General features: G+C 43.3%; 3 protein-coding genes across 6 annotated transcripts in view; 2 read left to right on the top strand and 1 right to left on the bottom strand.

Annotated features, from left to right (window-relative positions):
• LOC105565953 overlaps positions 1-10723 on the top strand; it is a 70989-nt gene extending 60266 nt beyond the window's left edge. For all 3 annotated transcript variants that reach the window (XM_012019573.1, XM_012019574.1, XM_012019575.1), the window contains exons 3-10: positions 743-879; positions 2685-2885; positions 3257-3600; positions 3838-4057; positions 4275-4580; positions 5138-5731; positions 5929-6656; positions 6749-10723. In XM_012019573.1, the coding sequence (XP_011874963.1) occupies positions 743-879; positions 2685-2885; positions 3257-3600; positions 3838-4057; positions 4275-4580; positions 5138-5731; positions 5929-6656; positions 6749-7124 (2906 nt within the window). In that variant the 3' untranslated portion in view covers positions 7125-10723. The remainder of the gene's footprint in view (positions 1-742; positions 880-2684; positions 2886-3256; positions 3601-3837; positions 4058-4274; positions 4581-5137; positions 5732-5928; positions 6657-6748) is intronic.
• Positions 10724-12128: 1405 nt separating this feature from the next.
• LOC105565951 lies at positions 12129-15455 on the top strand. 2 transcript variants are annotated; one of them, XM_012019571.1, is made up of 9 exons: positions 12129-12262; positions 12946-13040; positions 13138-13423; positions 13550-13642; positions 13700-13812; positions 14350-14506; positions 14715-14850; positions 14982-15154; positions 15354-15455. In XM_012019571.1, exons 1-9 carry the CDS (start codon positions 12193-12195, stop codon positions 15437-15439), a joined length of 1209 nt encoding a protein of 402 aa, XP_011874961.1. In that variant the 5' UTR covers positions 12129-12192; the 3' UTR covers positions 15440-15455. The 2 variants fall into 2 exon arrangements, with proteins under 2 accessions (XP_011874961.1, XP_011874960.1); XM_012019570.1 differs by having other exon boundaries at positions 13550-13812.
• Positions 15456-15794: 339 nt separating this feature from the next.
• LOC105565952 (protein singed wings 2) lies at positions 15795-20754 on the bottom strand. Its single transcript, XM_012019572.1, has 10 exons — positions 20304-20754; positions 18861-19028; positions 18526-18688; positions 18100-18256; positions 17662-17810; positions 17393-17581; positions 16852-17010; positions 16485-16595; positions 16118-16207; positions 15795-16000 (listed from the first exon to the last, which is right to left on the bottom strand). The coding sequence occupies exons 1-10, from the start codon at positions 20330-20332 to the stop codon at positions 15815-15817; spliced, it is 1401 nt and encodes a 466-aa protein (XP_011874962.1). The 5' UTR covers positions 20333-20754; the 3' UTR covers positions 15795-15814.
• Positions 20755-21542: the final 788 nt, after the last annotated feature.

Genomic DNA, 21542 nt, shown 5'->3' with positions numbered 1-21542 from the left:
CGGTAGTGCGCTGATGTGTTCTGTCCGCTATTCATAATTTCTTAAACGTTACATTAAAAATCGTTTCTATTAAAGGGACAAATACACGAGTGATAAATATAAATACCAAAATATGAGACGCGTAAGTTTCAGCAACCTGTAAATGTTTATAAATGATTAACCGAAATATAGAGTCGTACATTCAGAATGCACATGATGTGCGAGGGAGAGGGAGAGAGAGAGAGAGAGAGAAAGGAAGAGAGTAATTAGGACTTTATATTTTATAAAATAATGTTTTATTATGCCGTGTTGTAATCCGCCATAATTATACCCCAGGATTTATTTTTCGCCCGCAATAATTGCGCAATAAAAACATTCCGGTTTACCGTCGGACTTGGCGCGGCTTGTTATACGAAACCACGAAAGTAGTTAGGAGAGTTAGTATTGTGTTTCAAGTAACATTTTACCCCCGTGTTATAAGTACAATCGTAATGGAATATTGAAACATTCCAGAATATATTTTCGCGGTGCGCCCGCGACATAACGGAAACGTTTCCGCCTGCAATCGGGGGCATTGCACGCCCCGACGTGCCAGGACACCGTGCGCGTTAGGCGTTAAACTCCTCCCGCGGTATTATTTCACCCCGCGCCGCGTATTATAACACACGCGGAAGCGATTGCCACGACGTTTACCTCGCCGCGTAAATAATTGCATAATGCGCGACGCAAAAGGGAAGCGAGACAAACAAACGGAACGTTTCAGCCTGCAATCGGACGTTGTACGGTGACGTCGGCCGGACCTACAGGGTGGAAATCCGCCGACCAAGGGAGGATCGACTGCCATTCCTGTGTCACCTCAACTTCACTGCCGCCGGATCCGATCTCGGGGATCTAGTCCAGGTTGGACATAGAAATGATGTAGTTGTAGAAAATAATGCTGACTTGGTGCCCGGCCGGCGCGGGGGACTCTGTCATGGAACAGACAAGCGGGCCGACCCCCGGACCCGCCGCGCCGCCACGGAGCCCGGATAATAATTTATATCCCCGCTTTTACGATTCTTATCGCGTTTATTGGCGAAATTAAATCAGCTCCCGCGCTGAGTAAACATCGCGTCCGCCATCGCGGAATACGCTTACTCTACAGATCCCTGATTCCGAGCTCCGTAAGTTCCCCCCGTCGGGCATATATATTTTCGATCCCGATTGATATTGACACACCGATTATTATATCTCTCCGCAATGATAGAATCGATACTTACGTTGTTAGCGGAGTACAATCGTAGCGGTCAAGAGTAATAAAGTTTTCACGATGGATGGGGAACGGGGATCTCGGGACAATGAAAACGTAAAAATGACGGCGCAAAATTGCCCGGAAGCGTCTAAATCTTTCAAGTAGCTTTCCTCGGCACGCCTAAGAATCGATGTTTGCGAGCTAAAAGGCGTTAAAAATTTTTCTAAAGTTTCTACGAAACAACGAGTGCGTTCCCACTGCTACCGTAGCGCTACACAGCTTCTTTGCCGCAATTGTAGCGGCGCAATACTTACATTAGCACGCATAATCTCAAAATTGTATTTTAATTGTGAGAGTCGCGTTTACCAATTAATTGAAACGAATCCCATACAGCACACAAATGTTGAATCAACATCAGAGATGTTTCATTAAAATATTGTTATATTGCCTCAATGTTACGAAATACAGATTTAACGTTGAAATAATATTGCTAAAACATCTAATTTCGTACGGAAAAAACACTCAAGCTTCGAGTGTTAATAGTCGATTATCCGAATTTACTCTCAAATTTAGGTGTAAATATTTAAATCTGGGTGTTTACGCTGAAATTTGAGAGTAAATTCAAACAATCGAGTGTTAACACTCAAAACTTGAGCGTGTTTTCCGTAAGGGATGTCCGCTGAATTGTAATATATACGTTTTCTTTGATATGCCGACATTTTCTATAAAAAAAACAAATAGACACATAATAGCAATGAATCGCAATTGAGTATTAAAAAATAGTAATTTGTTCACAATCGTTTTAACGTTGCAGCAACATAAAGAAAAACAATGTACAAAAGTTAACTTAGATTCAACGTTGAAAACATATTTGTACTTCACCATTCAACATTGCAACGTTTCAGCAACATTATTTTAACTTTCTGTGCTGTATGGGAATAGAATGGAAAATATTGAAGATTGGCTCATGAATGACATATTGTTCCTAGCAATACTGCTGTCAATTATGAAAAATGGCTACGGTTGTAGCGGAAAGTTTTGCCGAAACGCACTCGTACCCTGCTGGAAATAATTGTACAAAATTCCACAAAATAATTAAATACGACTGCCAGAATCTAAGAAATTCTACGTAAATTTAAAAAGTGTTATAAAAACGTTTAACGTTCGTGTCGTAGAATTTATAAAACTTTTTTTCATACATTTTGATAGTACAGGAATTATACGAGTTTTCGCGCTAAAACTTGCTCTTATTGATTCTGGGTACTGCGCGAGCCAAAATATAACGTTGCGTAATAATTAACGAGATTATAGTAGAAATATTTGCTTTTATCGCGATGGGCCCGTAATAACTGTGTTCCAACTTTTATCTTTAGTTTTATTCCCAACAAAAATCGTTAGCCAGTTGCTCACGCGGATCCTCGCTGGCTCATAACTTTTAGAATAATGCCCCCCCTCTTTCTCCCTGGTGTTACAGTTAACTTTTGATACCTTCACGGTCGGCCGCTTTCTATCCTTTACGTCGGAAGGATGTCCAGATGGTTTCATGACTATTCGCGAGGAAGGTCGTCCTGCGACGGGAGGACAATGGTGTGGCAGCGCGTGGGGCTACACCGTCTATTACAGCGAAACTCCTTCCATCAATCTGACTTTATATTTACTACGTTTATCAGAGCAGGTAAGAAATTGCGTTAGCTCGCGGGAATACGCGATCTGATTCTCCGTAATTTCGCCGCGGCAATATGGAACTTTTATCAAACTCGCTCCGCAGCGGTATTTTAATTTAAACGATATTTGAAGTCGCCCTTTCCCTCGAGGGAGCATTGAGAGACATTGTTACTCGCTATCGTTCTGCTTCTTATATTATAAATTTATTGAAGTTAAACCCGACTGGCGAATCGTCCTGAAAAAGTCCGCCTGCCGTAAAAGAATTTCGTGGCGCGTCAGCGACGGGACATGTTGAAAGAAGTTTCCCAACTGAGAATATTCAACGCGGAGTGAAAAAGGTACGGACGCGTTACGATCGCGGGCAATTTTTCCGTGTCTCAGGGTATCGGCTACAACTTCGACTTCAAGCTGTCGTACAAGTTCCTGAGAAGAAGCGAGGCGCATCTCAGATACGGAAACAGCAGTATGTCCACATGGCGCGGCGAGCTGGTGAACGGCACGTATTGCGATCGCGTCCTCACCAAGTGCGATACTAGAGCCTGCCGGCTGCAGTCGCCAAATTATCCCGGAGTTTACCCCAGGAATGTCACTTGCTACTATCGGGTGGAGCAGAACCGCGCGCCGGTGGGTCATCGGGCTCTGCTCGCCGTTAGTCAGAGAAACAGTCACAAGATACACATTAAGGACCAGGTCGTGAAGTACGACAGGAGTCAGCGAGTGCTAAGGTAAATCGCTCATGTTAACGACGCTAATGAAGTCAACATATTCGGAAAGTTCAAATATATATTTCGTAGAATTAATAGTGTACCGCCAGTAATTTCGCGGGCGCGCCTCTTTACGAAGGGTTTTCGAAAAAAAAAAAATGAAAAACGGAGACGCGTTAGGAGGACGAGTGTAAATAACGTGCACGCGCAATGACGTGGAGAATAGATTTTCCAAGTGAAATTTGCGCGCTTTTCAAGGGTGTGGGATCAGTGCAACGTCGTGCAGGATTACTTAACAGTATACGACGGAGGTTCAACTTCAGACCGCGTGCTTGTAAGGCTGTGTGGAGGAGATGCGGTGCCAGACATCATCAGCAGTCACAATACCATGTTGCTAGAGTTCCACACGTCCCCGTACGACAATCCGTTTCATCCAGTACCACTGTCTTTCCTGCCAGGATTTGAGCTCGAAGTTCAGGTAATGCTCGGATGCCGTAATATCTCGTTGCGTAATATCGCCACAAGTTTGTTGCAAAAGCGCGAAAGTTGCGATTCGCGAAACATAGTAATTCCCGGCTATTTCTATATTCGTGGATCATTAAAACGTTAAGTGTTTGATTTAAATATAAGTAAAAATTAAATATATCCGACGATTTATCGATACCTTTTACGCGTGTACGTTGACGCGTGTGCAGGTGATCTTTGTCGACGAAAAGTCTCGGAGTTTCGTGAAGGAAAACGACAACTGCGACTTTTATATATCCGGCGATGAGAACTCGTCGGGCATCCTGGAAAATCCGAAACACTCTTTGCCGCCGAATACAACTTGCCGGTACCACTTCCAAGGGAAACTGAATGAAATCGTTTGGCTATCGTTCGTTAAATATTACGCCGCTAGCGTGGAAGCTGCTGCGAGTATCGACACTGCCGCTGATTGCAATGCAAAGCTCCTGATATGGGATGGCGATATCACAGTGGACAAACTTACTTCCAGCCGAAAAGTATGTACCGAATTGTATCCCCTCCGTCTACAAAGTCTGCTACTCTGGCAACTTTCTTGCTTCGTTACCGAAGTAATATAACTTCGTTGCTAAAGTAACTTCGTTAGTAAAGTAATATAGATATAAACACAAATTCTGAAAAGAGTGCTTCGATTCTGCGAGCAAGAATTGCATAATCTAAATATCTCGCGAAGGGAACAAGCGATTAAAAAATTTCTCCCTCGAAATCTAAAGATACAATTACTTTAGCGTAACACGAAAAACTTTTCGCATATATTAATATACGATTGTCAAGTTGCGTCGATATAACTCAACGCTCGGCATTCTTATCTGACGATTTTGCGAGCAAGAATTGCATAATCTAAACATCTCGCGAAGGGAACAAACGATTAAAAAATTTCTCCCTCGAAATCTAAGGATACAATTACTTTAGAGTAACACGAGAAACTCTTCGCATATATTAATATATGTTACGTAACAAAATTATCGTCAAGTTACGTCGATACTAAACGCTCGGCACTCTTATCTGACGCATCTCGTGTGTAATAATTTCGCAGAACATTACGCTGATGGGACAGTTCTGCAAGGACGACATACCGCGACTCTGCGATCACAGTCTGCTGCGCAATAGCAGCCGTCACACGCGGCCATGCAGCCTCGCGGAGAGTTACGTGTCGACAGGCCGCGACCTCACCCTGGAACACATATTGCGCCAGGGTAGCGCGCTATATCCGATAAGTTTCGTGCTGCGCTACGAGTTCGTCCACGAGGCCGTCTCGTGTAACCACGTGTTCGCCTCGGCGCCGTCGGCCTCATCCACGTCTTCCACGTCGTCCTTATCCTCCTCTTCCTCCTCGTCCTCCTCGTCCTCCTTATCGTCCAACTCCGGCAAGTTCGCGTCACCGAAGAACGTGTTCTTCTATGGTCGCGGCGGGGCGCAGAATCTCAGCTGCGTGTATAGATTCGAGGCCGAGCCTGATCACAGAATAGAGCTGTCCTTCGTCAGAGCCTCCTTCGGTGGCAAGAGCTGCGCGTCTTACGTGGACCCGTTGGTGAATCGATGGACGTGCGACCGCCGTATGGCGGATGTTAAAAAATTCGGCATGGCGGATCTTGTCGTCGCTGAGTATCCTTGGCAAGGAGTCGAACTGGTACGTATTTCATTCATTTAACTCCAATTTTCAAGTAGTCTCTTTGCCTCGTTAAAGAATCATTGAAAAAAATCTATTTCCGAAAGGATTGACACTAAAGCGGACATTTTGTCTCTGAATAATTACAAATAGTCGAATATTTTTACGACAGTTGTACTTCGATCTCACTCTTCGTGGTCGTGATTCTCTGCTTTCAGGTTCGCGATTGTCTGTGCTCAAACGTGAGCGAGAGAATCGTCGTCCGGACCCTGACGTCGAACGTGGTGGAGATCAGGTTTACCATCACGCTCATGAACGTCACCCAGGATTACCGAGACTTCTTCTTCGAGGGGGAATACCGTTTCGTCCCGGTGAGCGCGGAGTCGAACGAGCACGGCTGTTCGAGACTGGAGGAGCGACGACTGCGCGGCACCAGCGGCGAGATCTCCCTGAGGAGTCCGCTGCCGCGGGTGATCCCCGGCCTGGCAGCGGTGGAGGAGATCCTGACCAACACGGAGGACCTGACGGCGACGCAATGCGTCAACGAGCCATGGCTGATCGAGCCCGAGGACGCGCGCATCAATTTCCTGTACTTGAGAACCGCCGGCTTCGGCATCACCCTGGACAACGTCATGGAGTGCGCGACCCTGAACAGAATCGTCGTCTACTCGGCCGCGAACACGAAGGAGCGCAGCGTGATCTGTCCGGAGGGCGGCGTCGACACGGCCAGGACCGTCGATTTCTTCTCGGGTGGCTGGAATTACAGCGCCGTGAATGCGAGCGTGGCGATGGCCCAGCACTCCCGCAGCTTCGTCGTGGAGTTCCTCCAGCGGGAACCCGGTTTCTACGCCGTCACGTGGATCGCCATCTCCAAACGGTCACCGGCCGCGCCGAATTTAGGTGCCAACGCGTTTACTATATTGCCCGCGGAAGATTGCCCGTACAGGTACGTTGCGCGATTTCAATCAACTTGTTTACATGTTGTGAAGTAAATGGGAATTTGATGGAAAGCTCTCTCTCTCTCTTTCTTGCGATCAGGTGTCCAGAGATCCAGGCGTGCATCAGCTCTGTCCTGTGGTGCGACGGCGTGCGCCATTGTCCCTCGGGCTTCGACGAGGAAGAGGCCAATTGTTCGTACCGCTTCGGGGTGACGCTGCTCTACGTCGCGGTGGGCGCCGGTGCCCTCGGTATATTCCTGATCCTCCTGCTGGCCACTGGTTGTCTCAAGTACTGCCTCTACCGGCACAAGGCGCGCAAGAAGAAGAAGAACGTCGCCCTGAACGTCAATCATCTCCACGTGAATCACACTCACCACAACAACGGCTTGACCGGGAGCCGGCTGAGCGGACGCTACAACCTAGCCACGCCCCAGGAAATGTACCTGGAGAATTACGGGAAGGACAGTATTTGTTGACAATACGCCATCGCCAATATCGAGACCACCGTGTGAATAGTCATGATTTTTAAATGCCTACCTCGCTCTGGGCCCTCCCTCCTCCACTTTCCCCATCAACCTCCCCCCCCGAGTAACGGACCGGAGTGTACGGCAGCCAAACACTCCCATCCCCAAGGCACGTATACACGTACACACACGGCAGACTTACATGCGCACCTGCGCGTAAATACGCGTGCATACACATACATACACACGTATACATACTCTCGCAGTAATCGTACGAAATCCCGTAGAATATATCCGAAGCGCATAGAAGCGAGCGCACGAGACGTGCTCGATGGCCACTTGGCTGGTGGCGAATGTAGCCGAGTTCTATTCCTCTGATCGAATCATAACGATCGGCTTGCCTTGAATGAGCGGATCGCGATTCGAGTCATTAGACCGGGGTGGGCGATAACCGGCGAGCTTGTCGCGCGAGAATGGATACCGTGGAGAGCGCGATCCTCCAGAAAGGAGTCGCGATGAAAGGTAGATAATAACCGCACCTCGTACGCTCGTGTTTATGGCATTTACGATAAACACCGCAGTATCATGGTAGGTTTAGATACACACGATTTAGGAGTAAAAAGAAAAAAAAATGGGAGATACGCGCGAGTGGACGAAGAGCGGCGAAATTGGCGTTTTACGCGTACGCAATGCTTCTAAGAGACGTAGGATACGCTGTTTCCGTTGAGTGCACATTCTGTCGGTTATCGAGCGAACGTCGTAAACGTCTACGATGGCAGTACGATGATAAAAGTAACGAGATGGAGGAGCAAAGAGAATACACGCGATGTTGTACCAGCGCTAAAGCGCGAGAGTAGCGTTTCAGATAGCTCGCATGTGAATGACGACGCGATGGACGGAAAAAGGGTGCGCGAAGAGTCGCGAACGACATCCGGGGTAAGGTTCGAGTGCAGTTGTACCTCTCTGATCCACGATCTCGCCCGTTCCGACGATTCGCACTTATCGGTAACACCACATGCATTCTTGTGACACGAGATCCAGGAGGGGGAAAAAAAAATTGATAAAGAGTTGGCCGTGATTTAAGGAGGATTAGCTGATCGACGTTCGCGCAAGGTCTCGATGATCGTTACAATCGGACTCACGCGCTTCACACCCCCGTCTAGCCTGATTTTCTCATTGGATCACCTATGATTGCGGCCGGACCAGCCGTAGACTTGGACTACGTCAGTGCTAATGCATTGTTCTAGATTAGGGTGACTGCACTATCGGGAAGTGTTAACGCTAAATTCTCATCACTTCGGGATTTGGTTAAGAGCATTCGCAATCTGACGCTGTGATCGGGAATTATACAGGTACGATGAATTTTGTGATAAACCTGATAATTGGACGAGTCGATATTTCCGTGCCGCAAAGTACTTTCCTACGGTCTGATCGGTTGTTACCTGATGCCAATCTAGTACAGTCATCCTTACATTATAATTAATGTTATGGATTATTGTATAATATATTAACTCCATCTCGCACAACTATGTGTTCGCCCATTACAATACGGTGATCGGGCCTCACTCTTTTTTACGTCGATCCGGCAATCATTTTTTTATATTATCCACATTGGTGATTTTCGACTTTTCAACTTCATAGGTGATTTATGGAAGACGGCATGATACGTAGATAATTTACTCGTATAATCTAGGTTCGGTATCGATACGCGCGGCTTGAATGAGACGTAGATACCCACGTGTAATTAATTGGATGCCACAGGAGCGTTGTACAGCGTAATCCTGTTAAGCAAATGGACGCAGTCTCCACGCGTTAGCCTATTATAGACACTGTATGGTAAGGCACGTCTAACGTACGTCTGTATGCTGTGATAGAAGTAAGCGTATCAACAATCGGAAATAAATCTCACGCGTAAATTTCACGTTCGCATATGCGCATCCTCGAGAACCATCGCCGAAGATGGGGATCCTTCAGTGCAATTTTCCTTGGCGGGACCGATATCTTAACGCCGCCCAGTCTGTAATTTCTAGATGATGAATCGGGAAGACACGCGATGTGTGAGTTGAACGCCGAGATGCAAACTCATTCTTCGAACGTAATGCGCGTAGTTTGATAGAACATTCGATTAAAGCAAACCCGTAGCGAGCAGACTTGGGTGGAGAAGCGACACAGGTCGACAAGAATTTGACGCATTATACAATATTTAAGAAATCACGTAATCAAATTAGGGCAAAGCAAAATTTTATACACTTCCCTTTTAAAAACGTAGAAGATACGAGGAGCGATATATTTCAAATTGAAAAGAATTTCTCGAGCTCCGTTGTTTTAAACAGTAGTCCATTACAAAATCTCGCGCGAGAAAACCATAATTATAGTTGCATCTGCAATTTTGGATGTTTTTAATTAACGTTAATTGCGGTGTTTTGATACGGTGTTTTTGCGAACTCGCGAACTTGAACACTCCTGCAGAGAACGTCGGTCGCGTTAAGATACTCTTCTCGCCAGTCTCGTGAATTGCTCCGTGAATAATTCACTTAAGGACATCGCCTACCAACGAATACTGCCGCGATTATTATTTATTCATAAAGTTTTATAAGTCTCTTTCTACCCGAAATACGAAAAGCTGTCCGAGTATATGACGCTCTGTAACTCTATAAGATCACGGAATCCGATAACGAATAACGTACTAGCGAATAGCGTAGCGTGCATCAGAAGCGAAACTGGTGCACACCCGCCGGGCTCCTCGATGTGTTAACCGCGCGACTGCCACATTAAAGACATGTTAAAATTTACTCTAACATATCGAAAGTCCGAAATTAATTTAAGCGCGCCACCATCCATCTAGCCGAGACCGAAGTCGCGAGGTCACTTTTTCACGGATCACCGGGGGCGACTTCTTTTCGAAAAGCGAATTTTCCCCGATTCTCCCTTTATACAAAGTTCGGTCAAAAAAGAAAGAAAGAAACGAGGAAAGGAGAGGAAGCGTTTCACACGAAATTTTTTATATATCCTCGAGACCGGGTTTTCTCGCAGTTGACGATAAATAAGTCTATAAATAAGTAAACGCGGAAGTCCTTCGACGACGGGAACCGACGTAATAAAGATTGTGGGACGCATCGTTTTCTATTCACAAGGGGACGACGATTTATTATTATTTTCCCGGCATCTTCTCGGCGAAACGAAATGTCGACGTGACCCCTTTCGAAAGCACCGTCGTCGCCGTCGCCGAGGCGGATCGGCATCGAGTTTAATTCCTCCGACGGATATGAATCCAAACTGTGGAGCGTGCAGTCATCATGGGACTTAAACGGTACGACTCGACTCCACGTCGCGCTCAATCGAGAATGCGTCCTACGATTACGAAACTATAGTACTATGCATGTATGTAAGAACGTACACGAAAAAAGGTATAAAAAAAAGGAAAAAAAATGCCGTAGCACAAACTGGCTCGCACACACGTAGCTAAAAAAAAGTGGATGGTAAAGAGTTTTGAATCAAAGAGGCCTTGATTCAACGACGTTTCTAAGCAAGTATTACGCGTTACACGATGTATTGTATAATCCCGTGTTTATAATTTTAATAAAATACCATCGCGTTAAAGAAACCCAGCAGATCAGCCGTGAGAAATGCATTATTAATCGGTTCATTATCGTTTCGCTCTTTCTTAAAAAGACAACTTTCTCTCCAGATATCTTTATATTCATAAAGAAATACAACGACACGTGTTGCACTGTCCGAAGTTCCACTTTGCATAAATCATTGGAACGTGCGGATCTTCAAATTATTTTCCTTCTTGAGCATTTATATCTTCAGGTAAATAATTCAGGAACATAATTTATATCTTGAGAATTTATATTTTCAAGCAAATAATAATTTAAACGTTAGAGTTAATACTCATTGCAAGTTAAATAGTTAACAGAATGATTAAATTGAAGCAACACCTACAAAAGAATGGAGATGAAAAAAAAAGTGTTTGAAACTAATTATAATTTTTGCTAAAAGAAGTCACCCTGCGTTCCCCTTTTCGTACGCTGCATAAAGGTCCCAAAAACTTTTGATATTTAGGTCAACTCTCCTCGCGATAAACTTTTCTCCGTCATAACGATTGTAGGAACTCTTTCTCAATCGCAATTTCTCGGGGGAAGTAACGTTATTCATATATTCTAGTCCTAATTTAAGTTTATAAATTCACATTCGTGCCGCAATGCCCCGTGCAACTTTATTCGATCTCTTGCACGCTTTGGAGATATTTTGCAAAGCGATACCTCATTTTCAATACTTGCGCGAATTTTCACGGCATAAAAAAAACCACGTAGCACTAATTGCGACAGGAATAAAGCAGAAAAAAATTTGCTATTTCCAAGAGCAAGCTTCTTAATTAAAACATGATTAGTTTAATTGGCAATTTTTTTCCTTAAAAGTTATTTTATATTCCGCGAGAGAGAAATTATGGATAGATTTTGAATCTGTACGTGTATTATGCAGTCCTATACGTATTGATACGGGATCTATATTAATACCGTAATAAAAAAAAAAAAATTTCCAAGTGCAAGAGCAATCGCTTTGTAATAAACGTAGCGGCGTATTCATAAAGCCCTAGGAAACGTGGAATACGATTTTGTTTTAAAATGTTCAATATAAATGCCTCTGCCTCGCTCTTCTGACTACTAATAGCAATGCCGCTATAATACGCCGCCTTTATTCATACGATCCGAAAAAATTCATACCGCGGCGCGACAGCGTGCATGGTACATCGCGATCAGGATAACATCGCGCTCCTACGTTGTTTGCCTCTTGACATCTTCGATCCGTCAATTTTCCGTCCACGAAAAATGTAAAATCGCTCGCCCATAGCCCGGCAGATTTATCGCGCCGATCTCGATGAAATATTCATCACGTCGCGGACGTACTCGCGTGAAGACGGAATCCTCGAATGTCCACCGGGAGCGCATCGTTGACTGATACGGCGACACACGGCAAGCTGGAACCACCGAGATCGCTGCACGGTGTCGAGGATGCCGAGGTCATTTGGGACACGATCGCACGGCGATTCCCGAACGCGGCGCCGCTCCTCTGCGAGATGGAAACGGTGATCGAACGGGCGGAGGATCTGCTGCAGCAGCTCAGGACGCCCTGCACTCAGGGAAATGGTGTGCGCTTCCTCCGAGCCCGGGTGTCTCGGGCGCGCGGGCAAACAATCTCGGCGGAATTTTAGTACACTCGGTTTAACTTGTTTTACGATTTAACGCGTTTAAAATAACGAGCTTAAGCTTGAAATTAATGGTTACAATAGCGTGATCCAATTATGCAAATAGCCGGCGTTTATTCGTGCACTCGGCTAACCTCATTGTAATTATCACGTTATTAAATTAATGGTGTACATGATAGAACGGGAAACACACAAATAATTTATTCACGAGGAAGATTTATCTTTCATAGAAATGTATGGTATACGCGCGACCTACATTCATTTATCCATCCTTTCAATTGTGCCACGCGGACTTATTGACCAAACTGTTACCCGGCATAATCCTTCATTTGCTTCATTTTGCAAATCTGGCGTTTAATGATTAAAGAGTGCTTATTCGAAAATTTGCTATGTAATCTGACGCGGGCTCGAGCGCGTAAGCTGATTTGTTAAATTCGCTGCATCCGCGCCTTCAATTGGTACAATTTATTTGTTAAATTATCGCGCATCATAATTTTTCGTGTCATTGCGATTCCGCGTGTATTCTGGAAATTTCAGCGATTCTGAATCTAAAATTTACAACGCGGCAATATTATCTAACTTGCGCCGGAGTTCGCGGGATCTGACGCTCATTTGACATTGCAGACACGTCCAGCTCGTTTCACACACCGGATTCCCGGGAATCTAACGCGACGATTTCGATGGTATCCGACATAGAATCGTTTGCCGAAGAAACGAACGTACGTACATTCCCCGCACACTTTCCGCTTATTGTTACACGCTATTATTACTCGCGCCGTATTAAATAAAATTCAAGAATCTCTATCCTTGTCCAAGATTTCGGAACATTGCGACGCCCCCGAGAGTGCGGAAACGCAATTTATGGTGCACGATATTCGTGAGAAGCAGGCGGATTTAGAGCCCCAACATTGTAGTGAACAATCCATTCAGCGCGAGAAGAAACCTTGTCAGGAATATCATTTGAATTCACCTCCAAGAGTCGACGGGGTCGTTCAACATTTCGAAACGAGCTCGATGAATAAATGTCACAATTCCCTGGGGAAATCAGATACTAACGTAAAGGATAATGCTGACAAAGCAATCGGCGTTAGTTCGGAAGAGAGTGAGTGTAACACGTAATAGAAAAGAGTACAATCCTTCACAGAAATATTCGCGGACATAGGAAAATTTATAATTTGACGTAGGGCAATTGTACTCGCCGGGGTGCACAGATATGTTTATGATATAGGGCTGATGAACGCGATAGCTGAAACGAATAGTTTGGAAGGATGGACGAAAATGACTGATAATGCATTGCGAGACTGGCACGACGATACGGAAGGTACAAAATTTATTTCGCAATTAACAGCACAAATAAATTTCACCTTAATTGTCTCAGATGACAACGATTCGGAAACTCGGCCAAATATCGACGGGAAAGTAGACGCTCATTTCATGATCAACGATGGCAAATGTGACGAGATCGATAAGAAAGTAATGAGAGACTCACAGGTATTGATACACTTAGGTTTGTATATGGATGCATAAGATATAGCCTGGAATGTACGCAACGTACACGGAATCTTCTCTTAAAATTTATCCTGAAAATCATGCAATCGTGGGACAACACGGCATTTCGAAGAATTTTATGAGTTTGTGAAATTTCAAGGTACTCTCGTAAATAACGTAAAGAATTATTTAACGCCAGTACATGGTTAACCAATGTAGAAAATTGCTAGACGACGCTTGGCTGGCAAATTCTAATTAAAGAAATTCATTGCGAAAAATATTACCTCGGCCAGGGTTGCTCTCGTAAAGTCGTTCAAAATGCCACGTTGTCCCACGATTACATGATTTCCAGGGCAAGTTTTACGAGGAAATTCTCCCCGCGTAGATTTTTCGTAACAGAAGGAGACTTAAAATGTCTCTTAAAAATATCTCATCGTTTCTCCATTTTATCCAAGGTTTCATCCAACAATACGTGGGTGAAATAAAAATTTGTCTTATCGAAAATTGCTTTGTAGTAAAAGGAACTTTTAAATAATATAGGTCAGCGTTGCAAAATCTTCTGCAGCAACCGCGAATTGTCGTTCGCCGTGGACTATCCTTGAGGAGTACGCAAAGCGGTGCAAAGTGTCAATCAAATACGAGTACAAACTAAAGCCGAATCTGTACGTGATAAACGGTGACCTGTGTGGATTTCGCGGTAAATACTTCATAGCTTGTCACAGATTGCACGGGACATTATCACCTCGTGCGTGTTGAATACTATTTTTTTTTCACCCAGTAACCGTGCCAATTATTCACTGCAGTTCTTTCTTACATCATTTCGATAACTTTTACTTGTCGTTTGGTATAAAATGTTGCAAGTGCTTCTTTACACGTTGTTAAACATAGTTTGGATAATGTGCCAGCAATGTCGTGTGCCGAGACCCAAGATCTGGCCAAAAACAAATTGGCAAGAAAAATATTGTGGATGATAGCCGAGCGTCAGATGGATGGCTCGAAACTTTCGTCGTTCGGCGGATTATTAGATTTCGAGAGAGAGGAGTAAGTTTAATGCAAGAATACGCGCGAAATTAGGATTGTGGATTTCCACGATGTAAAACTTGCCGAAGCGACGAACTGAAAAACAATCTGCTTTGTGTAAAATAAAAGTTGACGCGCTCTCTTTGTGTCAGGATGTTACAGATAACAGCATTTAATAAAGACGGGTTGAACGCGTCGCAAAAACTCTACAAGTTGTGTCTCGAGAAAGGAGAACCCTTTCCAGAGTACACTATTCGCAATCCGAGGACACATCAAGGATTTATGTATTCAGCTGAATGCCTAGCTTTAGGTCGTGTCGGAGTCGGTACGTTCTTTCCTCATTTTGTTTCCATAAAAAGATAATCTGATTAGAAAATACAACAGCATCTGTTATCGAGCATTTTTGCGAGAAAGTATTTTACATTCTAGACGAAACATGGCACGTAACGTTTATGGCACATTTCTTTTAAATACAATTGACACTTTCAAATATCTTTTACTAATTTATATAATATTATTTGTAGGGCAAGGACGGAGGAGACATAGCGCTACGATTGCCGCTGCTGAAAGTTTGTACCAGAAGTACATTTGTGATGAGCAATCAACATAAACGCAAAAATTGTGCATTAATCATATTATTATGATATAACGTGTACTGCTGATTCTATTGGTTTGTCTTTAAAATAAATTGGAAATAAGTGCCGAAATACATATAAACAGTTACCGGAAAATTTATGCAATTGAAATCTTTCATTCAGTCTAAACACATGTTCTTGCCTTTGCTTATCAGTTGTATCTTATATCAAAAGTTTAATTAAAGTTAGTACGTTAGATTTGCAGGAAAGATGTGTCGAGGGTCTTGTACGCGAACAAAAAGATTTTGATGCGGATACATTCATCCCTCCGCTACTGTTTCCATTGTTACTCTAATGATCAAACGCTCGATAGCTTTTTCAGCAAGAGATAAGAGGCACTTGTACCGATATCATGGTATTTTGGCGACGATCCAAGGCAGCTTTCCGGTTTTCTTAAAAGACCAGTAATCATACAAAAGCTTGCCAAGCACGAGGAATATTAATGACGCCAATACGATGTTCAAAACGTCGAGGGGATGAAGCCAAGAATCTTCGTCCGGTAAAATGCAGATCTCTGTCCGCGTAAGATCACGGATCTGTGAGAGTCAGTTTACATAAATGTTAAAGCGCAACGCAATTGCATTTTAATTGCATTATTCATGCTCTGTTTTTCAATCCGATTCACTTGAGAAAAAAGACGTGCAGTTAGTTACCTGTTTGTTTGAGTTATCGCTGTCACTCGTGAAAGCGCACTTTATGTCATTGATATCTTTTATTATACTTGAATGCCTGATCAGAAGATCCTGCACAAAAATCAGTAGAAGCACACGACTAAAGTAATAGTGATTAAACTGTGAGATTTCCAAAAACGCATTGTGAATACTTGATATTGGAAATCTTACCTTAGGTTTAACGTTATTTTATTTATACCGCTATTTCCATTTATCCCTTTTGATTCTTTGATAATTTAAAATGATAGAAGTAAGAAATATCAAACTTGAACGAACCGGTAATTATCGTAATTGGCAATTAATTTGAAAATTTGTGTGCAAAGTATATGATATATCGATTTAATTATACCTGAAAGCTCGGTGTAAAGTGACAGTCGCACGTCCACGAATTATTGCCGAGATACAGGCCAGCTGCGTTCCTATTGCGCAGCAATGCGTTCTCCAGGGCGTAAGTAGGCAACTAAAAGACACGGAACAAAGGATCATAAACTGCATTTGTGGACTCGCGCACTTATGAAATAGCGCAACGTGCTGTGTTGATATAGAACGGCGCGCGTGATACTTCACAATCGTCGCAAATCGCGTATCTCCATTCTTAATCGTCTACCGTGCCGCACGAAATCAACTCAAACAATTTTTCCTCATTCCGGCATCCATCATACGAAACAGATTGTCTGCTCGCGTGACATCGGATAAGTTTGACACGGCGAACTAACATCGGTAAGTTTATTCCCCCGAAGATTAAGGAGTCGGAAATGGTCCAGCCAGTCTGATCCTTCTAGCCGAGCGATAGATTCTACCAGATTATCGTCTATGTAGAGGTCCAGCACGGATTTGTAAGCAGGATTTGTCGCGAGCGGAGTTAGGTCCTTGATCTGCAGTAAACAAGAGATTAAGATTAAAACTACTTTACTCACCACCTAATATGTGTATCCCTTATTCGTACACTGATACAAAAAATATCTTAATCCAAAAACATATTACTTTACTCCAGAAAATCCTTCATTAGGTGGCTCCTAATAGCTTATTAACTTAAATTTGAAAAGTAACAAACGAATTGAAACATACATTGCTTTGATTTAAGTATTATATAAACAATAAGTTTATATTGATATAAGCTTCAAAAATATATTTACAGACACGTGTCGCTGAATTATATACGCCTGTAATATTTTGTGAATTATATTTTACACGACACGATTATCTAGGGTAAAACTTATTGCTTGAAGCGAGGAGAATTGCGTGTGAATAGACGACCTTATTTCCACTCAGACGAAGGGACGTTGTATCCGCAGGTAAAAATTTCGGCATTTCCATCAAATCGCGATGGCTACAGTTGACGGAAGTAAAAGCTATGAGCTGCCTCTGCGTTAGTTTGCCCGCGCGTGCAACCACATAAATCAATTCGCAGTCGCAAACCGTCTTTTTGCATTCCTTTTTCAGTGTCTGGAAATCAGATTGATTCGGCGGGAACTCGAGAGCTGTTTAATCATCAATTACAAGAAAAGGATGTATTTTCTCGTTACCGCGATTATCTCGACGATCGGGACAAGCGGTCTTCCATCATACGGCGTGGCGCAAAGTAATTTGTCTTTGTCGGCGACTTTACTCGCGGCTGATCCCTCACTGGAGTCCAAAATCCACGCTACATCTTCCGTACATCTCAATGGATTACCTTCGTCAGTACATCTTCATTAATTATTCGCGCGATCGATCCAACGCAATTTTGATTAGGCAATTTATTAATCACACAAACAGATCTCAGTATTACACAAGTGTTACACGGCGTTTTACAAATAGTAATATAATTGTAATTCGCCACGTTTTCTATAATTCCGTTTATTTGACAAAGCCTTGTAATTTCTTATGTCGCGCGCGTGGTTTAGCTTGTCACTTTAAAACTTTTCGCTTATACTTGGCGCGAGACACTACCGTGTCTCGTGATAGAAATGTCATCGAGTTACCGGCCAGATGAACGTGCTTCAGCGCAGGTGCGTCGAAAGCCGTAACGCTAATCTCCTCGAGAGCATTGTTTCTCAGGTCGAGGCATCTCAAAGTCCGTAAATTGGAGAACGCATCTGTCGGTAGCGAACGCAGTTTGGTGCCGGTCACATTGACTTTCTATCGACACAAACATCTTTCTCCAAACTCCCCGCAAAATATGCTCGAGATAAAATGCGCGCAAAATATGTGCCTTGCAGGCAAGGACGAATTTTCATGATCAATATCTGCCGAGGCGGTCTATTTAACTTCTATCCCGCTCTGTGAAACAACGGTAAAACTGTCAATCATCGCGACCCATTGTCCATGAAAATTCGAATAAGCAACTTTAATGAAGTCTAGGCGAAGCTTTCGATTGCTCTCCCAAGCGTTTGGCGAGCATTCTCTACCTCCAGAAATTGCATCTCGCTTGGAAATGCGGTTGACAATCGAGTTAAGTTACTGTTCGCAATCATTAATTTTCGTAAGAACGTGAATCCCCGTAAAATCTCCTGCGGGTCAAACGTTGCCTTCGGCCATGCGCAAAGGATGAGTACGTGTACGGTTTCAGCCCTAAAAATTCAATATTATTTTGCTCCTTCAACAGCTTCTCGAATAATAACATCGAGCGATAATAATGTCAATAATGTCAGACTTCAATTTTCTATCGGGGAAGCGATAACGTCTGCTCGATAATCGTTCGAAAATGTGCAACTGGTAATTTAGATTTCCAGCAATTATTTACCTTGCTCTCCATTCGTCTTCAAGACCGTTGAAACAAACGAGACGTTGCCGATCTTTCACAAAGTCGCACTCGGGATGATCGTCGGCGTGCGAGCGATACCGAGAACAATTGCCATCGTCTTTCGCGAAGCCGTGCGAAAAGTGCGCGTGCACGAGGAAGAGCGCGATTCTGTAAAACGGAATTTGATTGTTTAACCGCGAGGAATTCGGAGGAGCCGCGTTAACGCGGGGAGTTATCGCGCGGACGGTGTGCTCCTTCATGAAATCGAGATTAGCTCATCGTGTTTAAACATCTGCGCCGTGATCGCGCGCGGGACATAATTTATCCTTTGTTTGATCGCAAGGTAAGAGTTTGTTTAACGGCGTTACACAATTCCGCGTACCCTCGCGAAGGCGCGCGCGACGGAAGTGGGTGGTGTGGGCTAGCGTGAGAGATTTATAATCTTTATTACTTGGCAGCCTCACTATTTGCGCGAGGCGCGATAACGAGACCGTTATATTCGCCAGCATTAACTGACTTACGTACATAATTTAATATCTCGCATTTATTATCCTCCCGGCTTTAACGCGCGCCGTCTTAAACTTATCAGCACTCGAAATGCCTTCGCAATCGATTAGCCGCCGCCGCGGCCGCGCCTCCCGAACAATTCGGTTCCGTCCTCGAGCAGGATTGAGCGGTGAACGCGAGCGAATCGCGCGAACGCCTTTGCCTTGATCTTGCCTTTGATTGTCACCGCAACATTGTCGCGCTGATACTAAATATAATGCAAATATTGTTACAGTTATCTCTCCGCCTAACGGTGGACCGTCCTTCGCGCGAACAATCTCGATCGCGAGTTTAACATTAGCGTTACTTATTAATCATCGAGCGTGCCTTTTTCTGTCCGCGACACCATAAGTCATCTGCGCGATACATGGTATTTATTCATGAATCTAAATCCATGGAAGTAGATGCGGCAGATCGTATACTTTCCAAGTTCAGCCATTGATTACGTTCTTTGGCAAATAATTAATTATATTCATATAATTTATTTATTAGAGGAAGGTTCCCTGTTATGAGATAGCGGACTTTCTGCTAAATTAATAGGCATCATCCGTTGGTCCCACCATGAATTTACTTGGAGTAAAATCTGTTTAGTGGAAAATTCATTGTTAGATCGCGTAATCGTCGTGAAAAAAAGGTTTGTTTTTGGACGTTGAAAACCTACTATCTCATATTAGAATCCTATCTCATAATAGGGGACTTTCCTCTACACTGCAATATATCATAAAATGTTTGGTTCTTAAAATTTCGCGAGTGAAGCATAAACCGACTTTCGATTAATCCTTACGGTAATCTTTTACGTTGTAGAAGCTACTGCAAAGATGTCTGTGCAACTGATGCGAGAGACTGCGATAGGATCCGCGTGGTATTAGGTCTGGAAAAGAAAAGTTAAGTACTCACAGAAAAGTTCGTTGTACTGTCACTCTCATCGCGCGAAATATTTAAGCGCCGCAAATAAATATCGACGTGACGAGCTGTCCACGGAAACGAATACGTTCGTTAACAAAGAGAGGCAAAAGTTTTATATGTGTATGCAAGATCTGTGGAATTCCGGTATCACTCGGCACTCTTTTTTTTTTTAACGCGCTGTCAATCCAGCGACGGACCGGTATCACGCGCGCGATCGCGATGGGCGTCGTATGAAGAATGGCAGTGATGCTAATGAGAAAATAGAAGCTCTGTATTCGGCGTGTCAGCAGGTGGATAACTAAAACGGTCCGATGGCTTAACGTGTAATGAACATATTGCGCGATAACAGCCGCGGAGATGCGATCTACCTGATGCAGCGGTGCATATTGCGATAATACATTTTTCAAACAGTGGAACCTATAGCGTCAACCAGTAAGCGACACTCGCGTTATTACAAATTTCCCATTTCTTTAGGCAATCGTTAAACGTAAAGACTTTTGCGGCAATATAATTCAGCATTTCATTCTTCGTTGTTTAATTAATAAATATTTTTTTTTTGAGGAAAATAATTCGAATCAAATATACATGTATTTAATTTTTGCAAATTTTTAACTTTGTGTCGCTTGGAAAACGTGGTACTTTAATATTGATATAATGAACGGAGAATTAATGAAGATATTAAAATATATACGATATTTAAGACAGTTCCCAGATAGCAATGCGTGTCTAAAAGACAACTTAATGCCGTCTTAAAGATGTCTTTTAAAAATAATATCTTTACACAAAATTTACTTAATAAGAATTCCATTGTATACAGGGTGTTATGTAATACCCGCATCAACGCTTATTGTGGGATAGAGTGGACTAGACTAATTGTAAGTCGAAAAGTCCTCTAGCATTTTGCAATTTTCGCAAAAGTCAGCGAGTTATTAATTATTAAAAATCGAAGCCCGTATCAGACTACGGATTGGGATTGGGATTAGATTGAAATTTGACCAATCAGAGTAAAAGTTACTGAACTTGAAATTAGTAAACTTTACTGTGATTGGTTAAATTTCAATCTAATTCCAATCCCGATCCGTAGTTTGATACGGGCTTAAGACAGCGATTTTTAATAATTAATAACTCGCTGACTTTTGCGAAAATTGCAAAATGGTAGAGGACTTTTCGACTTAGTCTAGTCCACTCTATCCCACAATAAGCGTTGATGCGGGTATTACATAACACCCT

Source organism: Vollenhovia emeryi, unplaced genomic scaffold, assembly GCF_000949405.1.
Source record: "Vollenhovia emeryi isolate VEMERY1.0 unplaced genomic scaffold, V.emery_V1.0 DF939148.1, whole genome shotgun sequence".
NCBI lineage: Eukaryota > Metazoa > Arthropoda > Insecta > Hymenoptera > Formicidae > Vollenhovia > Vollenhovia emeryi.
This window is presented reverse-complemented; position numbering and strand designations above follow the sequence as displayed.

Excerpts from the sequence above, each read along its gene's own strand:
- LOC105565951 (XM_012019570.1), top strand. The coding sequence starts at position 12,193 with ATGGAAACGGTGATCGAACGGGCGGAGGATCTGCTGCAGCAGCTCAGG. Across the intron at positions 13,041-13,137 it reads CGTTTGCCGAAGAAACGAAC|ATTTCGGAACATTGCGACGC; the intron begins GTACGTACATTC and ends TCCTTGTCCAAG. Across the intron at positions 14,851-14,981 it reads TTAGATTTCGAGAGAGAGGA|GATGTTACAGATAACAGCAT; the intron begins GTAAGTTTAATG and ends TCTTTGTGTCAG.
- LOC105565952 (XM_012019572.1), bottom strand. The coding sequence starts at position 20,332 with ATGAGAGTGACAGTACAACGAACTTTTCT. Across the intron at positions 18,689-18,860 it reads GAAGACGAATGGAGAGCAAG|GGCTGAAACCGTACACGTAC; the intron begins GTAAATAATTGC and ends TTGAATTTTTAG. Across the intron at positions 17,582-17,661 it reads CGATCGTCGAGATAATCGCG|ACACTGAAAAAGGAATGCAA; the intron begins GTAACGAGAAAA and ends TCTGATTTCCAG.